The sequence below is a fragment of the Cinclus cinclus genome, chromosome 1, assembly GCF_963662255.1.
Source record: "Cinclus cinclus chromosome 1, bCinCin1.1, whole genome shotgun sequence".
In the NCBI taxonomy this organism is placed as follows: domain Eukaryota; kingdom Metazoa; phylum Chordata; class Aves; order Passeriformes; family Cinclidae; genus Cinclus; species Cinclus cinclus.
In genome coordinates, this window is record NC_085046.1 from 3,663,385 (window position 1) to 3,676,425 (window position 13,041).

Here is a 13,041-nt window from a genome sequence, read left to right on the forward strand (position 1 = left end):
ACTGGATCTTGATGCTATTTTTCCAAATTTATCCTGTCACCTTTTACCCAGCTTCATTCTTCCTCAATTTCTTAAGCAACTTCATCTACCCTCCATTTAGCAGAAAAGTCCTACTCCCCTAAACACGGAGGAATCACACACCTGTTTTAAGGGACAGGAATCTCAGATGTACCAGCAGTTGATGAAATCATCTGCAATTGTGTCCATGAGACCTCAGCACAACTGGGAGGGGATGAGAGCTCAGCCAGGGCCCCCCTTTTCCTGTGAAAACCCATTTTAGCTTTGTTTTCTCCACTTCTGTTGCATCTGAACCTGTGCAATGCCAAAAAGCCAGTAAACATTTCATTTGACACCTAAATAATAAAAAGTGCAGGAGATGGCTTCATTGTGGCTGTCATACTGGCTGAATGCCAGTTAGTCACTGAGGCAGCTGCTAAAGGTCCAAGTCAACATCAACTTCTCAAGATCAAATGTAGGTGGTGTTAAAATTGTGAGAGCCGTGCTGTCTGTACCATGCAAAACCAAGCAAACTCACAAACAGAAGGAATACACCAAGAAAAAAAGAATTTGTGTGCAAAGTGTGCTGTAGAGGTGGATTGATCTCCAGTTCAGCCCCTGGAGAGATGTGCTCAGGGCACTTCACTTGGCATTGTTGAATGGATCTGCACTGCTGGGATTCTCAGTCTATTTTCATTAATAGTCAAGGTTTGCTTCCTCCCTCAGGTGCACACAGGCAGCTCCCACTCACTCAGCCTCATTGTCCCTCTGAATCATAATCTAGCACTGCTGAAGCAGAAATTTTCCATATGAGAAATCCTGCTATCAGTAATGCCAATCAATCTGAAGAAAAAGAAAATGATAAAAAGAAAAAATCCAAAGGATTAAAATACTTATTTTGAATCACATTTTTCTTTTGCTGTTGCTGATAATGCGGAAACCCAAATTGCTTTGTCCTGGATTTTCCCTTCTCACTGTGCTGTTAGAGCATCCTCTGAGAATAAGAGTCCTTTGTAAAACTCCTGACTTGTTATTAAACAATGTGCTGGCAGTAGCCAGCAGTGACCTGAGTGGATTCCATCAGAAGTTTTGTTTGTGCAGTGCTTATCAGAGAAGTAGGGGAAGAAAGGTATTTGTTCTGGGAAGCATCCACGTCCCTACTGAGCTTTGAATCCAATAAGGGATGGTGCTGACAGGAAGATAGGCTGAAGATTAAAAATTACATGTCCTTGCTGGATAAAGGCAGCTCTAAAAACAACCAAACCCACAAACATTGTCATAACATCTTTTGTCACTACTGTGGTGGCAGTGAAAGCAAATTGAGCTTTTGAGGGAAATTCTGCTTTCCCATTGCCCTTAAATTTAGATCTTTCTAATTTCCCAGTAAAGCATCTGATACATTTTTTTTTCATTGTCCTGAAGCAGTGTCCCTCTTCTTCTTTATGATTACATACAGATTACCTAAACCCCACGTATTTTTTCTCTCCAAAAGGCTGGAACTTTTTTCCCTAAAACAATACAGTCACTTCTCTTTTACCTTCCCCCACCAACCATCTCCAATCTACTTTCCTTTATCCTCTCCTGTTCCACGCTCCTTTGAACTACCCTGTTGCTCTTCAGTCTGGTGCAGGATTGGCAGGATTGCTGCTGCAGGCTTCTGTTTGTAAGAATGGAATAGTTTGATTAAATGATTTGTAGAAAGCTGTCAGGAGAAATGCAGAGCATCAATATGGAGCAGGTTTCATAGAGCAAAGTGATGTGACACCTCTCAGAACCTGCAGACTGAGGATATCTCAGTGGGGAGATCTGCACCATTAGTTCTGGTTTGCATTTAAAAGGATGAGATTTTTGATGTAATAAGAGAAGAGCAGGTTCCACATCTAAGGCACAATCCTTTCTTGTTGTGGAGCAAGAGGAAAGAGCAACTCCCAGGTCAGGACATCACCTAACAGAGTTCATGTCAGTGTTCCATGTCCCCCCCTCATCTCCTGCCTTCCCACCCAGCCTAGTTCAGTCTGTTCCATCTGCCACTTCAATAGCAGAGCTTTCATTAGTGATTCAGGCAATTTTAAACTTCACCATAAATCCCGGGGTGGGATGGGTGCCATGGCTGTGGGTTTGAGCACAGCTCTGTCCCACCCTGTAACAGTCCACAGAGGAAGGCAGGAATGAAAAGTATGGAGCTCTGTAAATAAGAACAAACCCAAAGAGGGAGCATCTTTAAATACAAAACATCTGAAATGCATGTACTGCCTGAATCTCTGTGAAAAGTCTCATCCAATGAACTCAGATGAAGGCCAGGAACACTTCACCTATTGATTAACCCCAGGCCATTGCCTTTGCTTCCCACTACTTTCACTTGCCCCCTCCTCATCTCACATCTGTAGCACTTGTTATTTACATTCTTTGTGTAGAGCCTACCCCACACAAAGGAAAACTCCAGAGAGCAGGGCCCTCATGAGCTCCTGGAATAATACCAGTAATTGAAAGTGTGCCCAGAGAGCTCTGTTCTTAATGTGAAAGGTTTCACAGGCTGCATATGAAACTGTGGTATTGGAACCTAGCACAATGAAAGCTACTGAGGAGTGTTGTTGCTGCCTATAAATACATCACCAGTGGATAAACACTGGACACTGAAGAGCTGCTTATGATCAAGGACAGTGTCAATGCAAGAAAAAATGGGTATAGGTGCTCTACAGACAGATTTGTGAGTGGATATGAAAGGATGATTTCCACCCACAGAGCACATAGGTCCCAGAGCAGTGTGGTAGAGGAAAAACTTTTAAGTTGGAGTCAGACTAGAGTATCAGGAATTTATGAAATGTTTTTGCTCAGTTCCTTTCTTGACCTGAGGTTTGGAGGCTGCTTTCTATCCTGTGCTAGAAATATGTTACTGCTGGTATATTTCTGTTGCTGCCAAGATACTGGCTGTCGGTTTTTGGAGATGGACATGAACTTCTTTGAATTCTGATTATAGAACTGCTCTTACAACATCTAGATCTCTGTTGACTGACAAGCTAAAACTTGTCTGCGTTCTACTTCTGATGATGATGATGGAATGGTTTTGGGAACAGTGGAGAAAACATTGCAAGTTTTCCAAGATTTCAGAGAGAGGAGAAAAGTGAAGTTGGGTCTTTGCAATTTATATATGAATCATACTTAGGAGTGCAATTTGATTAAAAAAACACAAAAACACACATCCTGAGTCATCTCTGGGAAGGAAAATCAGATAATATGTTTACAAGATGATGTTTCAAGTTATGAACTGCAGATGCACCTGCAGCTGTTCAAGTGCTAAATGGTACAATTTCAGTTTTCACCCATGGAATTGCAAATGTAGGTCCCTCACTAACTCCACTGTAGTTTTTCAGCACTCAGGAACCTTCTCTTCTGCCAATCTAAAATATTATTTAGGTGCTGGAGGGTGTCCAGAGAAGGGAACGGAGCTGGGGAAGGGGCTGGAGCACCAGGAGAGGCTGATGGAGCTGGGAAAGGGGCTCAGCCTGGAGAAAAGGAGGATCAGGGGGGACCCTGTGGCTCTGCACAACTCCCTGACAGGAAGGGACGGCCAGAGGGATTCGGGATCTGCTCCCAGGAAACAGGGACAGGACCAGAGGAAATGGCATCAAGTTGTGCCAAGAGAAGTTTAGGTTGGATATTAAGGAAAATTTCTTCACTGAAAGAGTGGTCAGGCATTGGAATGGGCTGCCCAGGGCAGTGGTGGAGCCACCATCCCTGTAAATGCTCAAAAAACATGTGGATGTGGCACTTGGGGACAGGGTTTAGGGATGTTTTAGGTTTTAGGGTCAATGTTCAGACTTGATGATGCTGTAGGTCTTTTCCAACCTGAACAGTTCCATGGTTCTGTGAATCCTGCTGCTTCACATTGCTCTGTCAACTAAAACATGAGAGAGGGGAGAGGTGGGTGTTCCTGTCACCCCTGTAACCATGGGCCATGGCCACCCCTGGCAGCCTCTGGGTTGCTTCTGCCTGTTATGGGAACTGCAGCTTCCCTGGGGATGTGCCCAGGCTGAGCCACTGGACACATTTCCTAATGCCCAGTGAGCACCATAAGAATGAGGAATTTAGATCAAGCAAAGGAATGATTATCTGGGAGGTTTCCAGTCTTTCCTGACTTCCTGGCCAAATGCTCCAAAATAATTAAATATTTCACACCATGTCTTGGCATGAATGAAGCCAAGGAGAGTGTGAACAGCAGCATCAGCAGCTCAGACTTTCCTCCTTGGTTTATCACCACAGTATCTGCAACTGTAGATAATGTGATAAACTTTGCTAATTGTGTAATTGTCTTAAAAGTAAAATAAATTTTTAAAAAAGCATAACCTATGAATTCCCTAGCTGCTCATTTAAATTAATTTAGTTTCAGATTTTTTTGATTTTTTTTTTTTGTATAATCCACAAGGGGATTATGAATGAGGACATGCTGTGCACTTGTATTTCCCCAAACAGTAGCTGTAAACTAGATCAACTACTCTGAGCTCTCACTGTCTGGTTTCTGAAGTCCTGTCTCTGATTTGTGCAATCCCACTGCAGTGGTCACTGTCCATGGAAAGCATTCACCTTTCCACAGTGTGGGCTGATAAGTACAGCCTGTGTCAGAAAACCTGAGCTGCAAGATGTTTTCTGCTCAAAAAGATACTTTGCAATCCTGTTTTCTCTTTGTTCAAAAATTACTGGCCTCTGACCACCATTTAGCAGAGCAAATTAGAGCAGAGTCCTAAATCTTTTTCTTCAGCCACAATTGATGCTGCACTAAATGAAGTCATCTGTATTATCATTCTTGTGAAAATTGGGAATTTTCTCCAGTGGATGACTTGATGGCACAGTCAAGGTTGGAGTTGTGTTTTTGGAGTATGCAGGGGCTGGGTTTCAATTATCCCTTATTTAAGCAGTGAGCACAGCCAGTCTGGGGCTGCCCTGCCTGTTGTGTGTTGTGTTGGCTGCATCCTTCCCACCTCTGGAACATCAGTGCTGAAAGCCTTTGTGTCTAAAGCAGGCAGTATGCCCCATGTCCTGCAATTAAAAACTGGCTTGAAGGCAGGAGAGTGAAGCATTGGAAAAGACAAATGCACAGACAGTTCCACAGTGCGTTTATTTTTAGGGTCTTTGCACATCCTAAATACTCACGGAAGATGCTGCTTCTCTTCACCCTGAGCATTTCACTCCTGTCCTCGTGATAAAGCTGTCACTTCCTTACAGGCTTCCATTCTTCCCTTGCTTTTCCTGTGGGAATATTTACATTCTCCCAGGCAACTGCCACCAAGAGGCTGATTTTCCCTGCCAGCCTCTCCAGCTGCTGTTCCCATCTGGAATCATTAGGAGTTCCAGAATTTGTGCACTGATTGAGCACACAGGGGAAACCATGGGGACCTCAGGGGAAGTTTCCATGTGGGTGAAAGCAAATAGGCCCTGACAGGCACAGAGCCTGGGAAATAACTTGCTGGGAGGTATTCTTCCCACTCTGTGCCATTTATGGGTTGTGCATGTGCTTTGTCTGCCCTAGAAAAGACTAAAGAGGGGAAATAGTTTTTTAAGTATTGCCCATGATGCTCCTTCTGGCATGTTCCAGTCATGGAATAGGAATGGCTCCAGTAAAGTGCACTCTTGTTTCTCCTATCAACTGTTTCCAGAGAGACTTTGGGGCAGTAGTCTTAATTGAACATCATTATTAATGGAATACTACATGAATTAATAGAAGGTTTCCAAGCTTCCTTAATAAACTTTTCATTTGCAATTATTACTGTGCAGATGATTCAACTAATTCAGCAAGCTTTCAACCACGCTGGCACATCATTATGATTGTTAATGTTAATTGTTTGTCTCATGCTTTGAATCAGAAAATAGTGGCTCTGTGCCTCCCAGAGGAAAAATACCACTGTATGGCTAGAGTGAGAAAAAACCCAATAAATCAGCAGAAAGCTACTTCAAGTTTTACCAGGGCTATTTATAGATATCCATTTCTGAATCAATGAGGCCACCTTTACAGAAAGAGTTGATGTGATTCTCTTTCTGCCTTTCCAGATCTCACAATTTTGCAAGTCAAAAGAATGGGGTTTCTATTTCTCTGCTTTCTCTGTCGAATCACACAATTAAGGTCATTTGGTGGAAATAATCAGCAGGACATCCTCTCTCTAACAACAATTAGAAGGTCTTTCTGCCCATCTCTGACCCAGGCTGCAGTTAGCTGCTGGAGAATTTTGCTTTTCTTTCCCTTTGCTGCTTTTTTCCCTTTGTGCAAGCACACGAGGCAGTTCAGGATGCTGGTGGTAGGAAACCAAGTCAGGGAACAACTTGGTCTGTTCTCAGATCAAATGAAGGGGTTGTTGTGTGCAATTTCTCACAATACACCTCACTCTTGATTTACTAATTAGGAAGGCCAAGGAGAAGCATGTTGGCTTTCACCTTCATTGCTTCTTTATGTCCAACCTGCTGCAGAGCTGAGGCAAATGCTCTGTGTGGTGAGAGGGAGGCTCGTTCCAGATCCCAGATAATCTCATCAGGTGTGGCCAGCACAGCCAGAGACAGGATCTGGGACTCTGGATTCACTGGAATAGATGTGTCTTCCTATAGATCCATGGAAATTCACTGAGGTTGGAGTAGACCACAAAGATCACTGACTCCAGCCATTACCCTGGCACTGCCAGGTCCTCCACTAAACCCTGTCCCCAAGTGCCACATCTAAATGTTTTTTGAACACTTCCAGGGATGGTGACTCCACCACTGTCCTGGGCAGGCTGTTCCAATGCCTGATCACGCTTTCAGCAAAGAAATTTTTCCTAATACCCAATCTGAACCTTCCCTGGTGCAATTTAAGGCCATTTCCTCTGGTCCTGTTACTTGTTCCTTGGGAGCAGAGCCTGACCCCCACCTGGCTGCCCCCTCCTGTCAGGGAGTTCTAGAGAGTGAGAAGGTCTCCACTGAGCCTCCTTTTCTGTGGACTGAACACCCCCAGCCCCTCAGCTGCTCCTCATCAAACCTGAGCTCCAGATTCTTCCACATGTTTGTTTCCCTTCTCTGCACAAGCTCTTGCTACTGTTGTCCCCAGATTCCTGCAAGTACAAAACAAGGCACTTCATAAGTCTCCCATGAGGGTGTGCTGTCCCTTGCTACACTCCTCTGTCCAAAACCTCACATCATCAGCCTTTGAAACAGATTTGACATCATGCAGACCAACCCATGACGAAAACCCGCCAAACTCTCTTGGTGACGCCATGCTGGGAGCCAGGTATTGATGATCTGCTGGCTCTTCCTTCCTTCATCATTCCTTCCAACTGGTAGGTTAGAGGAGAACTCTATTTGTGCTTCTTATCCCTTAACCAGTTGTCTGGGTCATGAAGACATGGAAACATGAGTACATGAGAATATGAAGACATGATCACATGAATACCTGAGGATGTGAAGACATGATAACGTGAGGATCTGAGGACTGCTCTGCTCAAGCCCACAGCAGGACTCCTGTGCATCAGGCTCTCATCAGAAACTCCTGCCTTTCAGGAGGACGTGTCTGGATGCCATTCAGCACTGGTTCTTAAGAAATCATGAGGAAACAATGAACCCTTTCATTTAAAAAGCCAAGATGCCTCCAGTGGAAATATCTTTTCTCTCCATGTCAGAAATTGTCTGTCCTTTTCTCAAGGAAATCCTTTCCTTCTGCCTGCTCCTTCATTCAGGGTGACACACGCCCCTTGCTTGTGCCTGTCTGACCTTGCTGTATTTCAGGGGGATATTTCCTGCCCAAAATCTGCTGTCAGGCACAGCCAGAAGTGAATTTGCTGCATGAACTGTGCAACTGCAGGATGCAGCAGCAAGCACTCCTCCCAGCTTGCTCCCACAGCCCATGGATGAGCAGTTTCTTGCTGTCCAGATCCAGGCTTTTTCTGTTCCTTCACCGTGCAGCTCCCAAAGGACAGGAGGGACATGTTATCATTTGTGAGGAAATGCCTCCTCATCCAGCCCTTGGGAGTGGGCAGGCAAGCAGAGAAGAGGGACCCACATAGACAAAGGTGTTGTACTGTGAATAACAGGTTATGAGCTCTTCAATCCATCATGTTAGTGGAGAAATCCATGGTCTGACCCTGGTGAGCATAAACCACAAGAGGAGTCCAGTGACTCCTGGGAGGAGTTGGGGTTACTAGCGAGGTCATTTAATGCATTTAAATGCAGTCTCTGAATCAGGAATATCTTTTGACTGCCAGGAGCAAGGAACAACTTGTAGTTCAACTCCCCTGTTTCCAGTGCTCTTTCCCAAATTAATTTTTACTGATCCCCACAGGGACTGAGTCCCAACCTAAATGACACATGAGTCTGAGTGAACATGGAAGTTCTTACAGCTTTATGTTCCAACCTCAATCTTTAAGTCTGTGGTGAGTGAATTGCTGCAACTTCTCTCTTCATTCCATCCATCCTCAGACCCTGCACCAGAGAAGAGCTAGAAGAGTCCAGCCAAAGCTGTGACCAGTGATTTTGGTCTAAAAAGGATTAGGAAGGAAATAATTCATTCCTCCTCAGTGGAAGCCCAAAGCCTCAGCCTGTGTTGTCTTGTGATGTGCCAGCCTTCAGGATCTCTGCGGTGGTGATTTGTGCTGCTGTTCTTGCACCATTCGGCACACATCGAGGCTTGTAAAACAAGTGGAAATGGCATAAGTGATGTTACCTGACAGGAAGATTAATAGGAAACCTTCTATCATCGGATCCTTTGGGCTGGGGAACACTGAATGGCTCTGTAAGTCACAATTCTTTCCAAGCAGTACTCTAATCTTGTCTGAAGCAGCAATTCAGCATCCAGTTCCCTCAGCTCCCATTTCTCCCCTCTCCCAAGTGCCTCTTTCCCTCTTGAGAGGCAGCTCTCTGCTCTCTGTGCTCTCATTTTCTTCATGTTGCCACAACCACCACCCCCAGACTGTGACATCCCCCTCCTGAGGTAAGAACAACCCCAAATTTCTTAGCTTCTGGATTTTGAGGGAATTCATTCCTGCCAACCCCTGTGCCAGCAGGAGAGCTCAGTTCGCTAACTTGTAACACAGGTTAATGTGTTTTAAATTCCACCTCCTGCCAGTTGCAGTGTGATAGGAATCTTCATTTTCTGTGCTGCCTATGAGGGCAATTATTGCTTCTCCTGGAGCACAGGCTTGGTTACTTTTCCACTCCACAGAGCAAAGCCAGTAATTAATCAAGTAGAAAGGAATTGTGGGCTCATTGTCATAGAAGACTGATCTGGGTGTTGAAGTTTTCAAAATAGGACAGGTCATTTTCATGAATAACAGGAGTATTTACATTTAAATTAAGGCTCATAAATTTCAGCTACCTTCTATGTACAAAGAGCCAGGAAAAGACCTGTGAAGGATAAATCACTCCTATGAGTATTCTGAGTTTTTTTCCCTCAGGCTTTGAGATGAATGAGTATGACAAGGTCAGCTTTGTCCTTTCAGCAAACATTAGCTGTGCTGCAGGTCTCCTGTTCAGCAGTTTTGTTGCCCAGTTTGGGAGAGGTCCTTCATTCAGTGCCCACCTCAGACTCCATCCTGGCTGCAGAGATGAATTCTTGTGCACAGGGTGAGCTCCTGAGCCCAGCAGAGCAGTCTCATGTGGATAAAACCTGGAATGAGGAGACCCTTTCCTCAGTACCACTCCAGATGCTTCACACCTACTAAATTACAATAATTCCACCCACCAGCAGTTCCTGAAAATGAGAGCAGCTTTCTCAGGTGGCTACCAAGAGATTGTTCCCTGTTCCATTGACTGCAGCCCTGCACTGCTGTGCCCTACAGCCTCCACACACTTCATTATCTTGCAGATTCTCCCTCCCCACTACAAACCTGACACAGTTATTTCTCAAGCTTTCTCTGGCCTTGGCTGTGAATTGTATTACTGCCACTGTGATTTCTGTGCTGGTGGTAGTTAGGAGACAGAACCATGGGCTCTGGGCTTGTTGTGAACAATAACAAACTTCCAGTGTCCAGTTGGGACTCTCATTAAAAGAAAATGAAAGGGAAAAACAATAAAAAAAAAGGAAAATGTTAGAACCATTCTATGCCTGGGGTCACATCACTGCCTGAGTTATTTAAGAAAGTCTGTGACACTGTGAGACATCTCTCAGATAATCTTTCATGGCTCTGTTAGCCCCAAAGACAGGAAGCTTTTTAGCAGGTGAAAGCACCTATTTACCATCCAAGCCATACACCCAGTGTCTCCAAAAAAGAATGAGGCACTGGTGTGAGGGTACTCGTACCCAAAATATGGCTTTTGCTAAAGGCAGTGGGACAGGAGAGCCAGCTGTCCTTGCTTCATGTCCAAAGCCAAAGCTTCAGTTTGGTCAATTCCAGCTGCTGGCCACACTTACACTTTACTGAATTTTACACCAGGAGCACACCTTCTCTCAACAAACAGGGCTTTTTGAAAACAAGGAGCGTTTTGATGATTATCTGTTAAGATTAGGGGTTTCCAACATAGACCAGGCCCTCTTTCTCTGGGTCCTGCACAGACACCACTAAAAGTCTGAAGGATGCAGACTGATGGGCAAAGAACAAAAGCCAGTAGGAGCCAAGAAGCAGTAAGGAGGGCAAAGATCATATAGGCGCTAGATAAAAACATAGAAGCATAGAATTGTTAAGGTTGGAAAACACCTTTGAGATCATCAACTCCACCGAGTTTTTCTTAAGACGAAGAAGACAATGTGGTTTTGATGATTGGGATCTTCCTGGGTGAAAAACTTTAGTTTATGAACCAAAAATCTGCAACTCTATTGTATGCTGTTTGCCTGTGTGTCCAGTCCAATGTCCTGCTGTAAATCTTGGGGCAATAAGATTTCCCCTAGACACATTAAATGATGTTCCAGCATGAGGGATGATTAAACTAAAAAATATCTAAATATATCTGTATCTAAATGGGTACCTGCAGCAAGGATTCCCCCCCCCCCCCCCCCCCCCACTGCTTTATCTTACCTTTGCCAAGAAATACATTCAGGTGGCAAGTGTGATGGATCTGTTTTGTTGTTAGAGCTCTCAAAAGCAATTCATTTCATCTCAATAACTCGCAGTTTGACCTGAATTTCCTTAGTTTTAGTCCCCTACCTCCTTCTCTGCCTAGAAGCAATGTTTCAAACTCATTCTTTCATTTGCTAATCCTTGACCTGGAGGGAGCGATTTAAACATGTAGGTGAAGAGCTACTGCAGGACATGTATGTGCAGGATGTTCCACAGAGGACAGCCCTGGGTAGGATGTTTCAGAGCCAGGTGGTCTTCTGGGGCTCAGCACGGGCAGCTTGGTTGCCTCATTTCTTTGAAAGTCAAACCCTGAACCTCAGCCTTTTGTTAGAAGTTAAATTCTCAAAGTGGGACGTGTCTGACATGTCCAAGACCAGCGTTTTGGAGTTTGTAGCTTAAATAAAAGAAAAAGAGTCTGAGCAGCTGGAGATTTGTTCTCCAGATTAACTCATCATGAGTCACTGAGGCTCTCAAACCAAACACCAATTTCATTCTGGCAGCCTGAGTTGTTAAACTCAGAGGTTGTTTTAACATTGGCTTATCAGGGTTATACCTCTGAGTGTCTGTCTGGATCTCATATGTGGGAGGTCTTCTGTTTGTTTTTTTGTTAAATTGCTTGAAATCTCTGTGAGGCTGAAGGACATAACAGAATTGCTTCTGGCCCTAAGACTGACTAATTTAGTCCTAGGAAAAAAATGTAGTGAGTGTCTTATGGTAGGAAAACAGATTTTGTTTTTAAGAAGAGTGGGTTGTTTGCTGTGCAAAAGACTCAAGGCAACAAAAAGTTGCTTACTGGATTGTGACTCTCTTTTGCTGTCCCTGGGGTGAGATCAGTCAGTTCCAGCTGAGCAGCTTTGAGCCACTTTCTGTGTTTGTCCCACATTATCTGGCAGCTTCCCTGGCAAGCAGGGAGCCTGATATAGCCACTGCCAAATCCCAGGAAGTGCTTTAGCTGTTTGAAGCCCTGTGGAAGTGATTTTCATAAATGGAGTGGTTTGCTTTTAGCTGAGAAAAGATCATTTAATTGAAGATTCTGTAACTTCAATGCTGCAGCTTGGCACTTGTCATCCTTTACCAGTTCACAAAGAATCAGAAGAGAAATGTTCTGGTCTTAAATGTCTGAACCTGTCACGAGTGACTCTGTCTTGCTTCAGTGATGCTTTATTTTGTGGCACTAGCATCATGCCCCAAATGCCTCCTGGAACCATTTCCAGCAAGTCTATTTCAGATGTGCCCTCTTGTTTTATGGCACTGTGTCCCAGCTTACTGCAGCTCATATTTTACATTGTGCTCATAATTTACATTGCACCTGAATGGGGACTGGGGAGGGACTAAAAACAGACAAAATACTCCCTGGTGAAGAAGGATGTGCACCTCTGCCTTGTTTAAGGTACAGCCAGCTAAGCCTGGGATTGAAAGCCAGGCAGTTCCTGCTCTCCTGTTGCATTAATTCAAACTCATACAGGTGAGCCTGTTCAAGAATTAACCAAATATAAGCTGCTCCAGCTTTGCCACTCCAGCACAAATATTTGTCACTAATTCTCTTTCTGTGAGCAACTCAACAGCCTCCAGGGCAGCCTGGTTTTCCAGTTCAAGAGATGGAGGGAAGAGGAGCAAAACTAATAACCAAGGATGAAATGACAGTTTGAATGTTTGATTTTTTTTCCCAGTAGATCTTGTTACACTTGCTTGAATTGATTCAATTGTGTTGTCAAGACAAATTGTACATGGCTTTGCAAAAACACAAACCTCCTGTTCCACAGAGTAAGAGAGGGATTGCAGGGGGATAAACTGTGCAATGAAGAGAATTGACTTATTTCTTTTGTATAGTTATTGATGTGCATGTGTGTATATATTCACTATATATGTTCACTTAAAAGTGTTTCCCTGTTCAGGAGTATCAGATGCCTGCGGAATATTATCCACTGGAACTTGATCACCACGTTCATCCTGAGGAATGTGATGTGGTTTCTGCTTCAGATGATAGATCACAACATCCACGAGAGCAATGAAGTGAGTGCTGGGAGGTGGCAGGGCTCTG

General features: G+C 44.2%; 1 protein-coding gene across 3 annotated transcripts in view; it reads left to right on the top strand.

The window, feature by feature from the left end:
- The window catches only part of CRHR2 (corticotropin releasing hormone receptor 2), a 92,313-nt gene that overhangs the window by 41,657 nt on the left and 37,615 nt on the right, over positions 1–13,041 (top strand). For all 3 annotated transcript variants that reach the window (XM_062493464.1, XM_062493474.1, XM_062493483.1), the window contains one exon: positions 12,896–13,013. In XM_062493464.1, the coding sequence (XP_062349448.1) occupies positions 12,896–13,013 (118 nt within the window). The remainder of the gene's footprint in view (positions 1–12,895; positions 13,014–13,041) is intronic.